This window comes from Tympanuchus pallidicinctus, unplaced genomic scaffold, assembly GCF_026119805.1.
Source record: "Tympanuchus pallidicinctus isolate F22 unplaced genomic scaffold, pur_lepc_1.0 scaffold12, whole genome shotgun sequence".
Lineage (NCBI taxonomy): Eukaryota > Metazoa > Chordata > Aves > Galliformes > Phasianidae > Tympanuchus > Tympanuchus pallidicinctus.
Window position 1 is genome coordinate 15,334,803 of NW_026294637.1, and position 23,346 is coordinate 15,358,148.

A 23,346-nucleotide genomic window follows, 5' to 3' on the forward strand; every position below is an offset into this window, starting at 1 on the left:
AATTATTTCCCATAAACTCCTTTACAAGTTTTTGCTAAAGTAACTTAGTTAATGCTAATAAATATTTTTATTAGGATAATGAAGTCTCTGAAGTCAAAGCAGTTCATTTAGATCTTTACTCATGAAGCTCTGATAGCTTTGTTCAATATTTGTAAACTGCATTCCTTCTACAGTATCTTGCATAGAACAATCTGGACTTTAACTTGAAATATATTATTCACTATTCATACGCCTAATAAAGAAAACCTGAATCCAATGTTTTCATTCTTTCACACTTAATTACTCCTGTAGTTCACAATGAAAATTTCATATGCAGACTTGAACTTATCATAGAATCACAGAATGGTCTGAGGTGGAAGAGATCATAAAGATCATCAAGTTCCAGCCTCCCTGCCACGAGCAAGGACACTTTCCATTAGGTGGAACGTGTTGCATCCAGAGAAACTAAGAAAGCATATTACTTCAAACAAAGACATAGAGGTTTCTTTATTTTATTATTTTAAATCACCATTCAACATATGTATATATATACTTATATATATACATAATCACTCTATATAGGTAGCACTGTCCTCAGTCAAAACTAATAGAAGTAGACCTTAAAATTCACCCACATACCTGCTTTTAAAAGCACAATTTGATCATTTTGACACAGCTCCATAAAGCCATCAATGCGTTTGGCAAATTCCACTACATACTGTATAGCTTCTGTTATTTTGACTGCGCATAATTGCCACATTACCTCCCTTTGCTGTTTGAGAGAGAAGAAAAATTGAAAAGTTACTAATTAAAGTTTGGAAAGCTCATTTTCATAAAATAAGACTTAGCTCAAAAACTAAGCAGAGCAAATGCTCTTCAGCAGTCCTGGCTACAGTCTGCTTGTGAGAAAAGGGCCGTTAGTCTCAAAGACAAAGCCTCATGAGGATGAGTGAAAATGCAAGCATGTAAAACTTCTTCAGTGATGGCAGAGAGATCCAGGTTGCATATTTTTATGTCATAAGCCAAAAAAATCTAAGTATAATGATGCTGGTGATTTCAGTGGTAATTCTACTTACTGCATCGAGAGAAAATACCAACTTATGCTAGCGGTGCACAATCACATTTTTCCTATCAACCTCTCTTTTTTGTCCTGAATGTAAATTATCTAACAAGCTGGTCTTCATAAGGATACATATAAAGTACACATATATGAAGATCATCTTGTTAACAACAAAGAAGGCATGCAATTAGTGTTCTTCTCAGATGTTAATAATAATTCAGAATGAGAGTACCTAACAAGTGGAAAAAATATTCTTAAGGGTTAAGTTTTTTTTTTTTTTGGTGGAAATGAAAAAAAATATTCAGAAGTGTGCTTTAATAGTGCTTCTCAAGATAGTTTTCCAAAAGTAGCCACTTGGCAGTAGTGCGTGGATGGAAGGCATAATGGAAATACAAGCACTGAATAAATCGTGTAGTACCTACTGGAGGCATGGCAGCGCTCTGCTGCTGTTCTACAGGTGAAACTGAAACACTGTGACAACTGTAGAATGAATCAGGGATACAACCAGGCACCAAAGGCAGGAAATCTGAGTTCTGAGTTTATAATATCAAAACAAAACGCACCATGCAAAATTATAAAGTGTCAAACAAGCCAATGGCTTTTTGACTGGCTCCTATTCAGGTTTTCAATTACCAGATAGGAATGGAAACAAAGTAAGACTGATGCATGTCCTGGTATTGATCAGTATTTCACAGGTCAGCTGTAAAGGACTCCACAGTTATAACCTGGTGCTTCAAACTAGTTTGCTGTTGTTGTTGTTGTTGGGGGAGGAGGGGAAGTGGGAATGATTAGGGAGATTACAGTGTAACAACAGTAAATAACATGCCATGTTGGAGTGAAAAAAAATTCTCTAGTTTCTTATCCAATTTTATCAATTACAGACAAATATATTTCCAGAGCTTTACATTTCCTCGTATTTATGGTTAAAATCATAAATGCAAAATCACAAACCAAATTGCAACCATCTTGCTCATCTTGATTCTAGCATGTTTTTTGTTTCATTTTTGTCCTGAAAACACACATAAATGTATATTCCTGATAGTGAACAGAAAGCAGTGAAAAACTGAATTTTGCAGTGTGTTATGGAAATACCATGCTTTAAAAAAGCATGCCACTGTTTGGCATGCTTTTATACCTTGTTCTGATAGTTCTCAATTTCTTCCTGCAGAAAAGTCTGCCATGTTATCTGCTGTAGCTCCTCTCTCAAGTACTGGCAAGTTTCCATGTGAGACTTGGAAATATTCTGTGCAAGATGTTCTAAAAGAAAGACCAGAAAGTTACACACATTAAAAATGAAAAGCTATACCTTCAGACATGAGAAAATGAACATATTCCAGTTACAACTGGGAGCCACAGGAAAGCTTAGGTGTTAGAAGAAATGCTTTAATTTAATATCTCCTTGGATTTTTTTTTTCCTTAAAAATAAATCAATGCAAACTGCTAATACTGCAGTAAACAAAACAATTCTGGATCTTAACATACCTTGCCTAGCTCGTAATGGGCCCAGTGCAGCCATTAGAGGGCACTCTGTACACACACACACACTCTCACAATGCAGCTCTGAGATTTTAATAGTTACACAAAGCAGAATCCTTTCACTAGTTGAAGATGCTTTGGTGAACTTTAATTTATTTTTGAATGAAGAATACTGTATCTGGGACAAACTTACTTCCTGGATGGCATTTCTTCAAAAGAAAGTTTGCAAGATAAAAAAGCTTGAGAGATAAAGTCAAAACTCAGTGAAACCTGGGATCATTCAAGCTGCTGTAAACTCAGTAAGTGGTCTTGCTGCTTTTAGTAAAAAAAAAAAAAAAAAAAAAAAAAAAAGCCAGCTTTGAAACCTGGGCTCAGAATTATGCTATGAATTAATATTCAGTCTTAAAAGTTTTCCATTTTTCTTTGTGTCTCGTCTCATATTTTAGCACACGACAAGTAGACTTGTCTCTGCAGTTGGTACTTCTGCAGATTAGACCACCACTGAAAGGGAAAGCTTACAGCCACAAGTGCAGGATCCTGCATCTGAGTGGGGGCAATCCCAAAACATCAGTTCAGACTGGGTGATGAGTGGAGTTGAGAGCAGCCCTGCAGAGAAAGAGGTGGGAGTAGTGGGCAGATAAGGGACTCTATCTGGGAGTGACAGGACAAGGGGTAATGACTTTAAACTAAAAGAGGATAGGTTTAGATTAGATATTAGGAAGAAACTGTGGATGCCCCGTCCCTAGAAGTGCTCAAGGCCCAGCTGGATGGAGTTTTGAGCACCCTGATCTAGTGGGTGGTGTCCCACTACTTGTGGAAGCTGAGTAAGACTGGTGATCACGAACATGGGTGTATAGCACTGAAGTGCAATATTTGTTTACCAGTGTGTACTTAAACATTTATTTTTCTCACTGTCAGCATCTGACAGCATTATTCCTTTGCCCTTGAAGGATACAGAAATAAAATGTTACCGTGTTATTCACTAACCTCAGCCTCAGTTCTGGTCTGTATTTAAGTACACACACTTAAATACTTTCATTGAACAGCCCCACCTTCCTAAATTGAAACCTCAGTCTAGCAGACAAACATTCTTCAGAGGCTGTTTGGCAATGTCAATGCTGGGCACCCAAATCACGTTCCATAGGGTTTAAATGCAAGCACTGTGTAAATAAGGATAAGGAATATGACAAACTTATCTTACACTAGTGCTCCAGACTGAATACCTGGCCTAAGAAGGAGAAGCCTTCTCTTTTTTTCTGTACTATTAATGTTCATCTTTTAGTAATTCCCATGAGAATATTAACAATCACTTATTGAGACAAAACTGTAAGCGCAGCTTTTGCCTTATTTTTTTTTCTTTTTGGTTTTACTTCATCTGTTACTGAAGGTATTTGAACTCAAGTGAGATGCAATGTTTTTGGCTGTCACAACATATACTATTGCAGAGAACTGCATTCTGCAACATAAGGACATGAAAAATCTTGTCCCTTCCTCTCTGCAAAAATTCTCAAAAAGAACATAAACTAAAGCAGAATTTCTCATCAAATACCTGCCTCTAGTTAAAACCAACAACAAAAGAGACAAACTTTATCTTGAAATAGACAATTTTTCAATTTTTAGGTTGTTTTAATAATGAAATATGTGGCCAAAAAATGTCATTTAAACAAAATAAATGTTTTAAACTCCTGATTGCTTATATAAATACTAGAATCTTAAAGCCATTTCTCTTACGTCCTGTTTCAGTTTGCTTATGACCACTTGACACAGTGCTCTCTAACTTAAGACCCGGATGCTAACAAGTCCTCGTAATGGAATTCAGCCTTCCTATAATCACTGAGGGAAAGGTTTAAAGAAAAATGTGCTAATTAATGTGGTCATTATATGGATCTTAGGGAAGCTGTCAAAACATGCTACATGGAAATTTTTTCTCAAGTCTGGAGCTAGATTCTCTTCAGCCACTGGAAAGGCGAACTGCCCTCCGATTAGACCGATGTTTTGGTTCCACATTCCCCCGGTACAGATAAAGAGCAGAAAAAGATAGTCCACGTAACTTTTTGTTAGGAAACAGAGAATTAAGCTAATAAAAAAAGATTAAATGTTAAAAAAAAAAATCATAAATAAAGAAATATTCCATTTCCTCAGCACAACAGATTGTCTTGTTAATAAGTATTCAGAACATTCTATTATATGAACTGAAAACAAAAGCAACGCTACTAGACCTTATCTAGTACAAGCTTATGTGACTTTTAGTCCACTTCTGTAATGTGTTCAACCACGTACCACAATTAATTAGGGTATTGTGCACTTCACAGAAGAATGCCCATACATGCTCACAGCTGTTTTGAAGCAGCATTCTCGCTATCACCTGGCTAAATGTGTCAGTTTAATCCAAGGGGTACTATCAAGACAATTACAATGGAAGTTTTTCTCTCTCATTACCTAATTCTGCCATGGACACAGTTGGAGAGGTCTCCCCATTTGTAAAAGAACAATAAGGGAAGAAGCCCGATGCTGGTGTGTAGTCACATATTGGTTCTGGTTTGATTCCATTAATATCAAGACCCGACTGATCTGGAGAAGGTTGTATGTCTAAGTAGAAGCTGCTAACTGCAGAGTCTGCTTTGCTACCTTCAGGGGTATGCCCATCAATGTAATTACTGAGGTCGTCGTGTAGCTCTGTTAACCCATTGGTGGTGATATTGTACGTTGGTGTTAGTGGTTCTGCCTCTCCTGGCTGCTGCTGATGATCTCGCTGCTGCTGCTGCATTCGATGTTTCTGCACCTCTGCATACAGGCTGTCCCTCTGCTTTTTTGACATTCGACCAAACTTCACAGCTGAAATGCAAAAACAAAACGTTTCATTTCTATTACTCCAGTAGTGAATTTTGTTTGTCTTGGGTCTTTAATACTACACTGAAAGGCAGAATATAAAATGCAAATCAGCAAAATGGGTAGACCTAAGAATCATTCCTGTCAATTACAGGTAACACAGCAGCATCACGTACTCTTTCCATGTACTTAGCATGCTACTGAAGACGACCGTTAGAAGTTACTATTTTAGCTTAATTCATTAGCTTTCCACTTCTGTGCCTAAAAGATTTTCTTTTATATCCACTGTATTGACTGTGCATATCTTGTGCATTCAAATCCCACCTAGGAAAGAGGAGAGATGAACTGTTCAATTACTACCAGCTGCATATTCATAATTTCTAAGAGTTCCTAAGAATACATTACATGATTTCTGGGACCAGTGTCAGCTGTAAAAGCCTCATAGTTTAAGAAGATGGCTTGCACCTTATATTCTTTTACAGAAAAGCAAATATACTCCAGGAACTAGTCATTACTAGTACTAGTCAGTACCGTTTCAGGTTTTTAGTTTCATGCCCAATAAAAAAATAAGACCATGTAATTTAAGAAGTAAATGTAACCTGAAAACTTTTCTCCTTCTTCAGGCCTCAGGTATGCATACAACATGCAACACTGCTGTCAAATACAGGCAAGAACGCTTGAATTCAACCTTCAAATTGGGTAAGTGATGGCAAGTTCATTACATCTTTGGAGGAGGTGTACTGATATCAGCTGCAAATCCAGTTCTAATAAGAGTTCTATACGCTTCCATTTTACTGATAGGTGGATTTTGTCATTACACTAGGCATAACTTTGAGCTCAATATTAATAGCACTGGAACACACTTTCTTCAGAAATCTATCATTGATAAAAAAGCAAACCACAGCATGGGCTTGAAAAAACACTTATTTTCTCTTTGTATTTTTTCCATTATTCATTTCATACACATTTAACTTCTGTGTAAACTGTTAAACAGTTCTGGTCCCCATCAATATAGTGATGTTACTTGCAGCTACAGGATGTCAAAAATTGGAAGGAATGCAGAGAGGAAGTATTAACATCAGAATAGAAACTGCATCTTCCAGTGACCAAAGACAAAGCACTCAGCTATGAACTACAACAGAGGAGCAGAAAACCAACCAACAGGAACTTCATACGTCCCCTGATTTATATGTATTTATCTAAATATTCAACACAAAAACCACTCTGATCTCAACAATCAGCTTGATGCACAGTAACTTTTAAATCCTTTGTTATTCCAGGTGAATACACAGTATACTCAGTATTGTTTTACTTTTTCTTTTTGCATTTAAACTGGGATTTAGCAGAGCTTACCATCTCGAGACATCCCCACAGCAAGGCATTTCTGTAATCGACAGTGTTGGCAGCGGTTTCTACTGGTTCGGTCAATCAAACAGTTCTTCTGACGAGGACAGGAGTATGTAGCATTGCTTTGCTGACTCCTTCTGAAAAAGCCCTGTGATTGCATTGCAAAGTACAAGTCAAGAAGCTGTTAACTAATGGAGCGAATAAAAACTCTGAGAGGTAGCATACCTAACTGGAAATGAAGTTCAAGTGCACTATAGTCACTAAAGGAAGTTAATAGGTTTTTTTTTTTTCCCCTGGAAACAAACAAAAACCAGTGAAGAGTAGGAAACAATAAAATGATGTTATGGCATATAAAGGAATTGCACATTTCTTCACTGATTTTTGTAGACCCTGTGTGATGTACGGCACACTGATTATTTCCAAACGAGATAATTATAAACCTAGGTTTCCTTATCATTTCTTGGTCAGCGTGGATATCCAAAACAAGAAGGATTCAACAGCTAGTTATTTCAACCTGATACACTTTTCTGCTCTTGGAGATGACAGTAGCAGGCTCTGATGTTCAGTCTCACCAGTGTATGTACGAGCTGAAAAATACACATGATACTGAACAGTTCCCTCTATGAAGAATAATATATATATATTTTTAATAGTTCAATGCTGACAACTGAGTTTTCATTCAACTCAGGGCAGGGTTTAGATTTGTAAGACGATAAGGGGGAAGCTGAAACAAGTTCTATGTACTTGTTTTCCTTTTGAGTCAACTAGAATGGAAAACCCTTCCCCAAAGAAAAATTAAGGCTGGAAGGCTGAGCCGTAGATACAACTTAGTTTTCTCCACCAGAATGTGCACATTATTAATCACTATGCCAGCTGCTTGTTTTGAAGTTTATTTCATCTTTTTGCCACAGACTGCCCAAACATAAGCTGGTGTGTGTAATACCTACTTCACAAGGATTCTGGGAAGGTGTAGTCATTCTAAAGAGGCATCTGAGATCAGTGAGCACGGTGTTTTAGTTTTATGTTGCCACATAATGGATTAATTAACACTGCTGCAAAGAAAATACCTCCTCAGAAAGGCTGGGCACCCTTTAATTAAAGTTGGACTTTTACCAATCTTCTGTTTATTTAAAGACCGTATTCTGGAGTCCCTCAGCACATGCACACTCTGTCCAGACACTTGGTGAAATAAACAAGAAGGACTTCTGCATGACAAGTAAGAGACTACCTAGCAAATTTCCTGCAGACAGGAGAATGACAAAATGCTGAGTTAAAGCCATATGCTCCATATTTTGAGGAGGGAAAAAAATCTTCATCGGTTAAGCTTTAATGGTCAAAGGTGAAGTATAAAAAAAGGTCTTGGTTTCTATCTGATCTTCAACTAATGTTTGCCAATAGAGAGGTGGTAAGTCACTTAGACTGAGAGCAGTGCACATACTGAGCTCTCAGTGCATTTCTTAAAGAAAATCTAAAATATCAAGGAAATTTCTAGGTATCATTCCAACATGATTGATCCCTCTGGAGGAACCAGGTCTTAGATAAGTAGACAGCTTAATTTCCAGTTCTGTTCACATCTTTTGTGGAGCCTGTCACTCCAGTGCATGCAAGGACAATGCAATTCACTGGAAAAACAGGATTAAGTATCAGCATGAGCAATGATTTACTGATCAAGGTTCTGCATCTCTGCATTATCAGTCCCTTATGATACTCAGTTCTCTCAACACTTCACCAGTTGCCCTGAATGACGTGCTCATTGATGAATGACTGCATTACATCGTCTGCCACTGCTGAGATCCTGTAAGCCAGCTTTATCAATATCTAAGCTGAAACTGGCCCAATGACCTCAACTATCCCTCCATTTTCTTTTTACTGGGACCTGTACTGTGTCTGTATTGCCAATTAGGCCTATTTCTCTCTATTAAGAATATTCCTGTCAGACAGGATTATTTTTAGTATCATAATGGAGAAAATACTGAGCTTTTTGCTTCTTCCAGGTTTTCCCTAGGGACATAGCTGCTCAATACATTTTAGTGTACAATGTATCAGCGAAGTTACAGCTCGAAGCTGAGTTTTCAGTAGAGCAGGGCTGCCTGAAACTGGGGCCTTTAAAAACTCTTCCATTTCACAAATCAGAGATGTAGGTAAGTGCTTTTAAAGACAAACCATGCAGTATTAGTGGGCATGCTGAAAACATCAGTACTACCTAAAGCAGAAAAAGCTTGCCTCAAATCTCAGAAGTGAATCTGAACTCTTCTAGAGCTCAGAAATATTTTGAGATTTGGGATGGCAGTAACAATAAGGTTAAACTTCATTCAAATGAAGGCTTTTAATCACAAAAAAATTTCGATGTTGTTGACATTTACCTGTGATTTTTCTACCTTCTGGTGGTCCTTGGTATCTCACATCATTCTGAAAATACGTGGCGAAGGCCCTTCTTACAGGTGCCTTTAGTGAGTAAATACGGTTTCCCTACTAGTTGCTTTTTTTTCGTCTATTAGGTGAAGGAGAGACACTGTACTGTGTTGTTGTGCTATTTTTTCCCCTTTGCCAGAGGCACAGAGCTAGCTGTAATTTTTCCATCAGGAAGGAGGAGGTGTATGCATGTGTGGTACACGTGCATACATTCAATCATTATGCAAACCAGCCAGAGCCACATACTCTTAATTGCATGCATGTTCAGAACAACCATCATTTGACATTCATCCAATTGCATAATGGGCCACAGGCAGATTGGACCCCTCTTGATCAAACAGACCAACAAAACTGTTCCTGCACTAAAAGATGTCACCATGTTACACTGCTCTCTGACTGATGGCATGGCTTGAGCCAAGGTCCCTGGTATCAGTGTGTTTGTGAGTGTGTGGAGCCCTGCCGCCTTCTGATGTCAGGATGAAGAGGCAGCTGATTTTGATGAGGCGTCATTGAGCTTTGCCCATCTCCCTTTTTATGTTGCTGTATTAACACAGTGCCAGAAGAAGTGAAGAGCAGATTACAAGCCATCTCTACATTTCAGACTCCTATTTATATACAAAACAATATATGGTTTTTCATATGCTGCCAAAAAATCAAGTTTGGAAAAAAAGGGCGCAAGAACTTTTCATCTGCAAGTCAGTTTGAATAACAACTTGTTAAAAAAGAACTTTGAAATGTAAATAGCAGTTTTCACAGTCTATTAATAGTTCCAGTCGCTTTACTGTTCAATGGCTCTGTACTACAGACGTCTGTGTCTAAGCTTCCTGCTTCCAAGGGGAAAAATCCTGTTGTGATTCTCTGATGTCACAAATTTCACCACACAGACTCCCTCTCCAGTGCAGCATGGGTTGAAATGCTGATCTCATGTTTGGTCTTTTGACAAATTTTCATTTAATGAATTGATTCCTACAGTTCATTAAAATACCCACTTCCATTTCTGTATACACATATGTCTTAATTAGCTGCTCATTGGCTGTTTAATTACAAGAAAACAGCTGACAGCTGCCTTGCTGCATCCTAATGGCAGACGTTTTGGAATGACTGTAAGCAAGCCTGTGACAAAAAAGACTTATTCATAATCCCATGATTTATGGCTAATACTTAAAGTCTTCCACGTATCATTAAGTTTTGCAATATTCTGAGCAATTAACAATTAGTTGGGAGGGTTCGTTTTTCTATAGCAAACTACATTCAATTTTCTTCAAAGAAGCATCAGAAAAATATACTTTTGAATGTAAGAAATGTAAATACTCAGAGTGGATTTTAACCCTTTTATGACAACAAACATGATTTTAGTTACAGGGGAAAAGAATACTGTGAAAATATTTTAAAATGAACTGTTAATAAAGTATTTGCTAATCAAGTTATAGCACCACTGAAAGCAGACAAAAACATTCAGTTTTACCTACATAATAAATCCAGGAAATAGATTTTGTTTACCAGGTTATAAAAGGCTTATGAGACCTTTTTGTAACATAGCTGATGAATTTTCTGAGACTTTTTATTTGAAACTGGTTAGGCAAAAAACTTTAAAATTCCAACAGCATGAATTAGAGGTGCATGTTTACAACACCACTGTGACACTCTGTGTTCAGTAACGAAAAATCAACCATTACACAAAGTGGATGTCTCACTGGAAAAAGAAATGCAAGATGGGAAATGATACCAAGTACTGTTTTCTGAAGTAACAAATAGGGATGATCCTTGTATTTGCAATGAACACCATTGCTTGATGTCTAAAAAGATACAGGAGACAGAAGCTAGGAGTTACAAATCTTTGAAAGTAACAGAGATGCTCAGCAGTGTCCTGCATGGATGGTTTTGAGATCAACTGCAGGCATTTAAGGAGAGGTGTCATACTAATACAATTGGGGGTCATTTGAGCATGAACTGTCACTGTTGACAGAAAAATCAAGTAAACTGCATCTGCAACTTTGAAGACAGTTCACTGACAAAATATTTGTTTCAAAGTAAACGCTCTGCTGTGCCCTTTTGAAACATTCAAGTGTTTGCTGACATCAATTTCTCCTTGTAGAGTCAAAGATGCTGTTGATATCTCTCTTAAAAAAACTGAGCTAATTTGTAAGAAAGATGCATTTACTGATCTGTACAACTGTTTCAGTTCTGTCTAATTCTTCACAACATGTCAAACAATATCTACTGCCAGGGGGCGAGGGAGCAGAAGGGAGGGACTATGCACAGTTAATAGCCAGAGGCCAGAACTTAAATAAATAAATCAATTAATCTGATAACAGGTCAATAGGCCAATATGAAGCAGAAAACACTCAACAGAACCTTTAGTGTGATAAATGAGCATGGCTGTGTACAGACCAATCTCTTCTCTCATCATAGTGCCTAACACAGAGCAAATGAGTTCCTACAACAGCTGAACAAGCGCTCCATACAGATTTTAGTTTTTTCAGTAGTGCTACTACAGTACTTCTACTTTCAATATTAAATATGGGAATAAACTGTTATTGCTGAGTTATGCAACAGGGAGGCATTCTTCATCTGTGCTTCTCAGTTAGGTATTAAACGACTCCTCTTCATCTCCGTTGTGTGACATATATTGGATATCAGCAATGGTCAGATAGGAAAGTCTTTCAAAATTTTCTTTATTTAGCATAAGCTCTCCACAGGAGCCCTCCCTCAAGTATAAAACAGAGCTTGGCTACCAACTTCATTTTTCAGTTAGGGGAGAAAAAGGGGTGGCGATATGATTATTATTTTTTATGCAGATTCAAATCAGACAAACAGACTGATTGGTTAGGAGTACTCAGAGACTTTTGTGTAAAACATAGCCAATAACATCATAGAAACAGCCAGTAATCTCACAGCAAGCTAGGACATTAAAACTTCCAAAAAACACTAATTAACTTCAATAAATGTTTTCAACTCTTGTGTATGAAATGAAACATAGCAAGAAAAACTGGTTTGAAAACTTTGTTATATAAAAAGGAAGGGCTAAAATATTGCAGGACAATAGGATCAGCAAAAATCACCTTAACCTGAGCTTTTCTGTGATTCCATACATGACACAGATTAAGTTTGCAAAGTAAATCTTTGCAACTAAAGCTTTATATTTTAAATAAATCACGTTGCTGATAGTTATTAGTATTTAAACAGTAGTATTTAAGTTAAGTTTGCTATTAACAAACATTAACATTCACACTGAAAGGGAATGAAAAACAGTAAGGGAGCTGAAAAAATCCCACCTTGCTGCTGCTTTGCTGCCTGTAGGTCATCCCTGACAGGCCTGGCTTGAGAGGGCAGCAGCACAGCTGTTCCCTTGTGATGATTAAGGCCCTGATCCTGCAATCTGATGCACGCAGATAGGTTTGTACATCTGTGCAGAACCTCACTGACTTCTCTGGGTCTATCCACGGAGGAAGAAGTTGACTCCAGCAATCAGTGTAGGGCTGGGAACTAGCTCTTCATAACAAAGTAGTTTTTATGAAAGAAGGTTTAACATAACATGAAAAGCAATTGTAAGCATGCTCAAACCTGCAGCAGTCATAGCCACAGAAAACCTGGGAAATGCATTTCAGGGGGAAAAAAACAACACAAAAAACCAACAACAAAACCAAAAAAACTCCAGACCAATAAACACCTGGCTCATTTGGCAGAAGCCACGTTATGCCAACTTTTTCACCAGCCAAAATAGTTCTGTTGGGTGAGACTTTGTTGACATTACTGTGGAATTGCTTAGCACAAACAAAATCCATCTGCTACACTAGCGTATTTTAAATGCTTCTGACCACTATCTTGTAAACTCTTCCTGTCACTTGTCCCTACTAGAGCTCCCTTATCTTTCACTACTTCCAGGATCTGGCAGTAAAGAATAGTGAGCTTCAGATTTATTTGCCTCCTAGAAGGGAAATAAATAAGTTTATATCCATTGGCTTTGAAATGCTGCTTGAAATTGTATGGCTGTTCTGCTACTGCAAGAGAAGGAGAAAATGCCTAACTTCATTGTCTTGTTTATTCATGCATACACCGCTTTCAAAGTTCGAATAGGTTCCAGTGTGCTTCATTTCAGCTGAGCAGACTTGCTTGTTTGTGCCCCCTTCTGCCCCTTCACACCAGCTGATCATTCTGGAGCAAACGGTGGGCTGCACAGACCTCCAGAGAGCTCAATTTATATGGAGTTTGAAGGAATACTGTTTGTTCTAATATGTAAGGAATTCCATATGCATTTCTCACTACCAGCTAGCATCTCTTGTTCTGGCTGTTGGGAGGCACGAAAAATACTTTTCTTTAATAACTCATGTTTGCATTATTCCTGGGAAACCAGTCACTCAGATGGAGAAATTCTCAGTAGATATTTCTCTCACAGCTGCAGTGCTAAGCTCTTACCATTTACACACTAACTAATGTGCCTGTGGATATGGTTTGTGCTGCTGCTGTTTGTGGTCATCCTGCTGCTTTTGTTGGGGGCTTTTCTCACATACAGGGCTTAAGAGAAGGCAATGCCAAAGACATGAATTAAGATGAAGCAAAAGGTAATATAGTTGGCAACTTCCCTTCAGCAGACTGTTCCTGTTCTGCAACAAGCCATGTTGAGAAAGCCCTGTTTTCTGTACAGACGAGCGTTAGCATTATGCTAACCTCAGTCTGTTGACAGTGATGCTCGTCAGGGATCTTGAGGCAGTCTTTCAGGTATACTGGTCCAGACCATTTAAAGATTAAAGGGTCTTGAACACTGAACGTAACGTCATGGTCTTCTATTCATACAGCTCAACTGCCCCTGTAAATGTCTGCCGCTTTGCAAAGTTGGTGTGTGATAAATGATGTTGAACTAACTGCAAGAAACTTTATTATCAAATGCACTTTTAGTGGATTTCCCAAATTTTTCCGTAGCAACAGCTGTCAGAAAGGCATGATGTGCAGTCCTGCATCATTTTAACACTCTGGGGAGTTTTTCTTCCTTTTTACCAATACTTCCATGAGACCGAGAGAATGTGAGAACAAAAACATTAAAATCTTCCATAAAAAAAAAAAAAAAAAAGAGAAATTGCTACATAGATTAAAGATAATATCAAGCATGTCAGGAGAGCACACTAAAACCTAACATAAATATTTCTGAAATGTAGATTATTAGTAGAAAACCTATCAGCATGGGACTCCTACACATACTTGCATTAAGAAAGCAGCAAGCTACAGCACAGCTGTACAAACTGCCATTCCCAAGCTAGTGCTGTAACTCTGTACTAGTAACAGAAAGCAATGATTGGTTTCACAGCACTCTGGACTAATGCAAGCACTGTCTGATACAGTTCTTGGTTGGGAGGGACAAACTAAGCAAAACATACGTGCTTCTAATGTAATCCTTTTTCACTACAGCCTCTAAAGGTACACATCCAGAAAAAAAAGAAAATCTTAAATCTTAACATAACAGTGAGCTACGCTGCAAGAAATAAGCACTGCTCACAGTGCTTTGAACATATATGTTTAACACCTGAAGCAAGTGGAATTTGCACAACAGCATCTTCCATGCAAAACAGAATAGATTTTTAACTGTAGCAGGCTGCAGAAGAAAACCAAGAAGTCAGAGAGCTCTCACCATAGCTATTTCAACACAGATACGCAGCAATTTACAAAGCAAAAAATGGAGAGGGAGAATCAAGAAAACCACAACTCCCTCTCAAGGGCATCTGCAGAACAGATTATTTGAGATATGCTAGAACTGGTTCATCTTTTTATGCTACTTAAGCTTTTACTGCTTCTTCATAGAGAGACAGTTTAGAGCACATGCAGCAAAACTGCATGATTTTTTAAGCCTGTCTCTGGGGAGAAGGTGTGTCACAAAAATGCCTCTTAATAACCCAAATGAAAACAGTACTTCAGACTCACCCATTGATTTCATATTCTTTGAAATGAAATCTACTGATTCAATTTCCAAGTAATAGTTGCTCTTTAAAAAAGGAAGGAAAATAATCACTATTCAAAGGCCAAGCACTCTTTCAAAACTTATTTTTTTAGATCCTTACCTTGCAGCCTTCACATGTAATGACACCATAATGGATTCCTGATGATTTGTCTCCACAGATCTTGCATGGAATAATTTCAATTTGAGCTGCAACAGAAGCACACAACCAGTTAATTACATTTTCTTTTAAACACCTTATAAAAGCATTCCCTGATCAGCATTTGTACAGTGAAAACTAATAACCTGCTAAACATTATACTGCATTAACTATTCATTGCTGAACTCCAAGGGTCCCCTAGAGCTTTGGACTAAATTATGGCTGCTCATTATATAATAGCTTTTGGGTTATTAAAATGGGTCATTTGAGAAGGTGTTTAAGAACCCACAAGAAGGCTGGAATCAGCATTTCAAAGCCAAAAAGAGTCAGAGAGTTCACATTTTGGCCAAAGAGCTGGGAAGACACTGGAGTGGTTTCTTCCAGTCTTAACTCTGGCTGTAGCAGGTAACTTTCAAGTTTGTCCTTCCTGAAAATGAACGTAACTTCTTTACCAGAGAAGTCTTGATCATGCCATCCAGCTCACATGACTGGCCAACACAAAAGAGAAGCACCACGGTAAATAGTAACTGTATTTTACACAAGAATTCCAAAATTCAAATAGCTACACTGAATAATCAGTATGCATTTGTATATTAGCTCCCACAGAGCAAATGGGGGCAAAAACACAGCAGTACTCTATTCAAAACACAGGAAACAAATGAAATTACTTCGTCTTGAAAATGCCATAGAAAGACACGATAGGAAAGCTCTGATTTTTATTTTTTCCAGATTTCATATATATATGTAGCATATGTGATATTCTAGGGAATATAGCATATGTAGTTCAGTTTACTGTGTGATAAAACTCTTTGTATGTATGTCTAAATCACAACTCCTCAGGAATATCTCTTCAGCTGCTTGTTCAGCACATCACTGAAGTCATTTTGCAAGCCAAGTATCTTTTATATAGCATCATACCAAGGCATTAGTTTATAATACCAAAGACCAACAGTCAACATTTTACCTACGCTTGCATGTGCTCTCACAAGCATACAGAGCGTACATACCATGTAGATAACAGAATCCTAAGAATGCACTTCCTGTCTTGCAACTGTGTTGGGTTGGGCTATATTAATTTTCCTGAACCAGATTACACTGAAAAGGAATACAAACACAACTCTAGCTATGTTTCTCGCTGTGTGATTTATTAAACATCAGAAGTGCAGTTAATCTCCTGCGAGGAACTGAAATCCATTCTCAAGATGCTTGATTGCCTCAGAGAGCCTTTATTTCATCCAGTTTATGGTTATCCAGACTGTGACAACACATAAAATCACATCTAAGATAATGCATTAGCTTAGCCTTGCTGTACTCTCAACAAGGCATTCAAAAAGTCATGTCCACTCTTTGAAACACTGTATTTTACATGCCATTAAATCCCTAACCAACTGCTTGTTGTTAACAAGAATCATCTTATTATAACAAGAATAATCTCCTAGTACTTCTCTGTGCTTCACTTCACTGCAGCACAACACCATAGCTCCAGGTCAGGCCAAATCAGTAGACTGCACAGCACTGACTGTGCTAAAACACTACTTCAGAATATTCTCCAGACTGCATCAAATGCAGTGAACAGATCACCTAAGTAGAAGAAACCCATTTGTTCCTAAGAACCTAATAGCATCTGAAATGCTCTGCTGAGGAAAGCAGTACCCAACAGCCAAGGGACTACGGTGTTGTTTGCCTGGTATTTTCATATCAGCAGCTTTCAAAATGTTTTTGTAGTACAAGACCCCACTCCACTCACATCTGCTTCCGTCATAAAGATTTTTGCATTCTTGACATTGAATCCCACACCCTCCTTGCAGCGACAAAACAAAAGGCTGAGATTAAAATGTCTGTTTAGGATACTAAAGTAAACAAATACTTCTGCCTTGCAGTCCTCTAAAAAGTGTTTTCATTTCACCTTGCTCTCAGCTAACACATTAAATAACATGAAGCAGGAAGGGAAATAATAAGAGGGTGAAAAAAAAAGTGTAAGTTATTTTATTAATTTGTTCCATGCATTAATTATTAGTAGTGCATCATATGTTTACAAACAGATCTTATGAGCAGAAAGGGGAGTATAACTCCTCTTCCATCACTTAACATCACATTACCAAATTGAGTAACAGACTGAAATTCACTGAAGTTCAAAATTTGTGCAACGTAAAGTTCAGATTCAAAGAGAAATCCCATGGGTAGGCTCTGGAATAGATCTGTTGATTCCCAGTTATGCTTATTCAATCTCTGTTTTTCTACTCTGCTACAGGAAATCACTGGCCTTCTCCAACTCCACTGCCAGCGCAGTAGTGATAAAGCTCACCTGGACAGCTACATGGTAATATATTTGTTCACAATTCGCTTTTATATACATAATTACTGCCTTATTACGAGGAGGTATGATATAATTGGATCTTGTTTATCTACAGTCTCCAGCATATTAGCTAAATCACCCATGAAGCCTGTCTATGCAATCTCCGTCTCTTAAGCAACAGGAGATTTGCAGAGTATTTCTGAAGGAATGTAACATGCCTTCAAAGTCATGGCCTAAAGCTAGCTCACTAATAGTCTAAAAGGTGCAATAATTAGTCCCAAATGCATTTGCCAGGGTGTGTTATTGTTGGAAGAGAATCTACACACATTCACAGTTTCCATCTCTGTCAGTATGTGCTGACCACTGGCCATATGAGCAGCAACACAAAATCCAGAGTCATTTTAGAATTCCAAATTTCCTAGAGCTTACTGCACCTTCAAGGTACTCACTTTCAAGAGCACACAGCATTTACAACTACAACTTAATGTTTCACTTCGAGGTACAGAACAGTGGGATGAAATTCAGAAGCATAAATTACTTGGGACTGCCACAACCAATTGTATTACAAATTAATGCATGGAAAGACATCAGATCAATTACTGCTCTACGTGGCTGCCTTTGCAAATCAGCTCATTGAAATGGAATCTCTGTCACAAGTTCATACACTTTCCATATAGCATGAAAGGACTTAGATACTTTAAACTTACTAAATGCAAATTGCCTCTGCCAAGATTATGCATTTTTCTTATAAGGGTGAAAATATTTTCCCCACTTATAACTTTGACATGCAAATATGTACTTGCTAAAACCTTGTTCTTATGCAAACAAGGCAGGTGGGAAATATTTTTACATGTCAAGAATATGTTCCAACTTGGTTTCTCACATTCCCTGAGTTACTTAGAGCTTCCTGCCGAGTTCAAATTAATTGTACCTGTTCTGTGCTTACATATATTTATACAGTATGTTTTCCAAGATTGTATAAAACACTGTAATTCATGTTTTAGACTAGAATTAGCCTAAATTACAGTTTACAGTTTCTGTCTCCAGAGGTGGTGCTCAGGCTGTTTCTGGTTCATGCATGACCAAATTATTTCTTAAATATCAAATGCAGAAAAAAATAAACTCTTGTGGTTGCTTAGAAACCGCTAAGATACCCAGGTGACAGATGTCATTTGTATTTCTAGATTAAAGGCCTGAGAATCTTTCACACCCTGAAATAACAGTGCTCCACAATACTCCCAGTGATGTCCTCTGCCAAAGGCAGTAATGAATAGGAAGAAAGGACCAAACAAGAGCAGCAAATACTTAAAAAACTTAAGCACAAAGACCAACCTCAAGCACTGAACAAATTGCTAGAGAAATAGCTTATGAGGAAAACAAGCAGCCAGTGAGGGCCAAAGGCAGTTGAGTATCAGAGGTAGTAATTGCTATGAACTCATGTCAAACACCAGGCAAACTAGTCTTACAGTGAAAGGAATCTACATCCATTGAGACCTCTCTATGTATGTGATTTTAATATCATGGACATGTCCAGCAGCCTCCAAGAAATATAGCTGTAGTACTGTTTGTCTGCATTTTACAACAGGAAAACTGAATGCAGACTCTTTGGTCTGGTCATTATCGGACAAAATGGTAACGTGAGCCCAAGCACTGCAAGGGAAAAAATGTTTTGTCCACTGAACTATTCTTCTTCCTTCATCTATTGTGTCTTTACCTGGCAATTTTCTTAAGTAGCTCTGGTATGCTTAAATTACATGATTATCTCCGCCTAATTCCTAGTGACCATGCCTACCAGACAACCAGAGGGAGAACTAAACAACATCTTTTGTTGACGTCTGTAACAGAAGAATTTCCCTTATTCCTTCCTACTCCAGGCTTCACTTCTTTCCCTTCCCTGGGCTTGCCTGCCATTTTCAGTCTATCCCCAACCAACCCCTCCAGACTGCCTCTCCCTTTTTACTAATTATCACATCATGAAATGCTGCTTTGTTGTTTCTCTGGTTTAAGCAATAGCAGGAAAACGAATTCTGCATTGATAAGGAAATGTTCTGTATGAGTTCATTGTAACAGTTCCTTCCTTTCTGATTACTTGAGCAGACTTCAGTCAGGACAGGGCACTGTACAGCCAGGTAAAGCAAGGAGCATCCTTCTCCCCAGTTCTGACATTTAAGTAGAAACACACAGAGCCTCAACAGAGGAAAACATATTATCAGTTCACTCGGAGGAAAACACTTTTCAGACACCTAATTAAGGTGTCTGAATGGTATGTTTGTTTCTGGTGAAATATTTGTCTAGGAATTTATATATATATATATATATATATAAATACATATATAAAATTCCTCCTCATGTTTTCCCAGTGTTATTTTAAAACTGTAAGTTCACACCGATCATGTTATATTTTCCACTTTGGAACAAGTATGAAACCTCAGGTTTGGTTTCTTGGGAAAGACTTTCAGTGCAAGCAAAAATTGGTCCCATTCTTTCATGTCAGGTGAGATTCACCTAGCTGACCTGAGCTATCTAGAAGGTCAGGTAATTAGCTCACGTCATTGTGTTGGCTGCTGCTAGAGTCATGAGGAAAGGAGAAGGAAAAAGAATGGGAGGAAGCAAGATAGAGAAAGCGAGAGAAGGGGCATGATTCATCTCACACAGGAGAAGCGAAATGAACCCCTAAGTGGAGATGCCTCCTCTTCAATCACCAGAAGTAATTTACTGATAACTAAATTACAAGCCTAACTTTTAGAATGTGAAAGTTAGGTGCATTCTACTGCCTCTTTCTAATTCTGCTTCTGTTTTCTGAGTTAAAAACAGCATTATCTGGAAGGAAAATTGATGTAGGCTGTGCTCCGTTTCCCATCTGCAGTACCTACAGGGCTAATCACCTCGGTGCACTGACACTATTCAGGTAGGAGCACCCCCCCTTTCAGCTCTCCAGATACAGTATGAAGAAATTCCAGGTGTATACCCTCTTTTATCACTCAGTTAAAACTGAAGCTTCTTCTCGTTAGTCTGTCAGACTGGACTTGAATTCTTAAAAGCTACGTGTTTGGGCACTGAGCATCCCTCTCAGATGGTGAAAGCACCATGATTGGAATTGCTGGCTGAACTGAACACTCTGCTCAAGGCTAGATGTGGCGTGCAGTCAGGACAGGAGTTGGGATCTCCTGAGTCTTGAGGTACTGCTTGAGTAGTTATCCCTTCTTTTGCTTCAAGAAAATTTAAATTGCCCTTCCTGAATGTGGCTTACACATCTCTCGCTTCAGAGGGCATGCAGAACTTTGCAGCTAATTCAGAAGGGCTTTGAACAAAATATGATACAAACACAAATTGGGCTAACTTGCTTCTAAAGAGATGCAGTCTGTGCCAGACGACATTGCTAGTGCTGTTTGTAAGTATATTGATTAAATTAGGAGGCATACATATTCACTGACATATTCATACATATTCATTGACTCAAACAAGGGTACTGCATGTAATGTGGTATTTAAAGCAACATAATATCTGATCACAAACTGAATTAACAAGGAATGATTTTACTATATAATATTCTAATCTTCCTGCATTTTCAGCTTCATTACCTAAATAATTTGCTCTGTCATGTACCCTAAGTAATTTGAGCTGGCTGCAAATTACTTGCCTCTGAACACCTGCAGCTTACAAACACTGCAGTTCCACTAAACTAAAAGCTAGTGGCAGCACAGCTCTGCCCATTCCATTAATACGTTATGCTAAGTGACCATCTGTCCACTCATATATATTAAAATATTTAAAGCCTGTGTACTTCTAAGGCTGACATCTGGTTGGTAGATGTCTGAGGCACTTTTAGAACACTGTTTTGATCAATAGCTGATGGAGACAAGCTCTATTTCTTTTTTTTTTTTTTTTTTTCTGTCTGTTCCTTGCATGAAAGGTCTGTTTATTCTATGTGTAATCCTCCATGTAATGGCATTCTGGCCATGAGCAGGACTGCTGGATATTGTGGTGGTGTAGCTAGTAATAAGTCATTCCTGTGCAGAAATTAAAAAACCTGCTATCCTAGCAATCTCTGTCTCATGGTTGGATTTTCTAGTGTCCAGTAAGGTTAAAATCACAGCAGCTTTCTCAGCTGTACAGCTTCTCTCAGGGGAGCATTACTAGGCTGTCTTTCTTCAATTGTCACACAACTTGCAGGAGCACCTCTTTGGGATTGCCAATTCTCTCCAGCTTACCAGAGGTTCAAAATTGTTTTGGAAATGAGGAAGACCGGGGTGATGGGCAGAAAACTAGACAAACACAACAACCTCTCAAAGCCTCGTTTCCTTAGGAAATCACGCTAATAATAAAACGAAATAAACAGAGGGGTTATACTGGTATGAATCCTTTGAAGCCCGTGGGTGTGATGGGTGGAGCAGAAACGAACACGGCCAGAGTACTAATTAAAAGTAAAGTATGAGCAACACCTCAAACACACCAGGCAGAAATGCTGCAATGCCAAGGCTAGATCTTTGGGCCTGAACACAGCTGGATCCCCACTTAGTAGGCCAATTGATAGAGTGCAGCACTCCATAATGCTAAAAACATTCTGCTTCAGAAAGTATTAAATGAGATGCATGATAAATAGCATGGAACAACAACATGAGTCCCTTGGGGCTTGTAAGACTAACTTTTAGGAATAAATCTAAATTCTTTCAACCTTTGTTACTGATCTGGACACGTCAAAGAGAACAGTGCAGTAAGAGCTCATGTTCTTATGCTGGGATCATTTACACTTTTGCTTATTGTTCTACTTCAAACTTGGAAATTTTACTTGAACATTTTAAATGGAAGAACCTCAGCTTGCTATTACATTAAGCATGGGCTTCAGCAAAGACACCTGAACACATAATGACAGGAGGTTCTATGGAAAATAGTTCAGGATCTCTAATAAGCACAGCTATTCCTGTGAAGTTGTTGCGGTGAGATCTCTGCATTATTAATGTTATATTAAAATGAAAAACTCTTGAGAAAAACTTTAATAGACCATCAAAATATTCTTAACCTCCATAATGAACGATTAAAACAAAAGGAAGTTCCCAACACAAAATTTAAGACTCCTGCAACTATGCAGAAGGACAAACATGCTAAAAACTTCTTAGAGGAAATCAGAGAGAGAATGCCTGCTCCCTCTCATTCGTGTGTGCAACTTAAAATGTTTTATATTTTCTTCCTGTACTGTGTTATAATCTTCTCTCTCTCCACAGTCTCGACTTTATCCATCCAGAAATACTGCCATCCTTTTTTGACCCCAAAATGCAACTTGTTAGCTCAACATTTCTATCACCAAGCAACTGAAAGATCTGTTTTTCTCCTTCTGTTTTTGATGAAAAAAGACTAGCAATCTGATTTGCAGATTTGATTTGAAAACTAGATCATTTGATTTCCCTTGTTGAAGAAATGACAGGTAGAGATAATTCTAGCTTGGGACTATGAGCACATCATGAAACCATACCACAGAGCAGGATACAATGGCAAAGCAGTGAATGACCCACTGTCATTAAAAAAATCAGGACTGCCCCATCTGGACATGTTCTGTTGTCCAGGAACATGGAATACCAGTTTTTTGGAAAGCCTCTTGTTACTTCACGGGATATACAACTAAAAGCTTAGTTTGTGAAATCAAACAGGTTCTGAAAGCTCCATTTTTGTTACTACTTTCATGAGCTTACGAAAGAATCATGTTGAAATACAACCAGGAGTTGAACGCAGCAGGAGATTATATAATAATGATATAAACTCTTTTGATGATAAGATAAAACTAAGAAAAACCTAAGCACCAACTCTGAATACAACTTGTGCCTTTTTACAAGAGTCAATCTTTAGACCTCACACAAGTAACAAGA

The 23,346-nt window shown here is 38.1% G+C and overlaps 1 protein-coding gene and 1 long non-coding RNA gene across 4 annotated transcripts in view; one reads left to right on the forward strand and one right to left on the reverse strand.

Annotated features, from left to right (window-relative positions):
* Positions 1 to 23,346, forward strand: part of LOC128075500 (uncharacterized) — a 50,848-nt gene that overhangs the window by 17,386 nt on the left and 10,116 nt on the right. Inside the window, exons 3-4 of the long non-coding RNA XR_008203865.1 lie at positions 5,968 to 6,043; positions 17,441 to 17,509. This is a non-coding gene — a long non-coding RNA (uncharacterized LOC128075500). The remainder of the gene's footprint in view (positions 1 to 5,967; positions 6,044 to 17,440; positions 17,510 to 23,346) is intronic.
* RORA (RAR related orphan receptor A) overlaps positions 1 to 23,346 on the reverse strand; it is a 378,614-nt gene that overhangs the window by 6,132 nt on the left and 349,136 nt on the right. For 2 of the 3 annotated variants that reach the window (XM_052672310.1, XM_052672311.1), the window contains 5 exons: positions 15,154 to 15,239; positions 6,698 to 6,839; positions 4,955 to 5,350; positions 2,175 to 2,296; positions 619 to 751 (listed from right to left, as the gene is read on the reverse strand). In XM_052672310.1, the coding sequence (XP_052528270.1) occupies positions 619 to 751; positions 2,175 to 2,296; positions 4,955 to 5,350; positions 6,698 to 6,839; positions 15,154 to 15,239 (879 nt within the window). The remainder of the gene's footprint in view (positions 1 to 618; positions 752 to 2,174; positions 2,297 to 4,954; positions 5,351 to 6,697; positions 6,840 to 15,153; positions 15,240 to 23,346) is intronic. The other variant, XM_052672312.1, reaches the window with a different exon arrangement.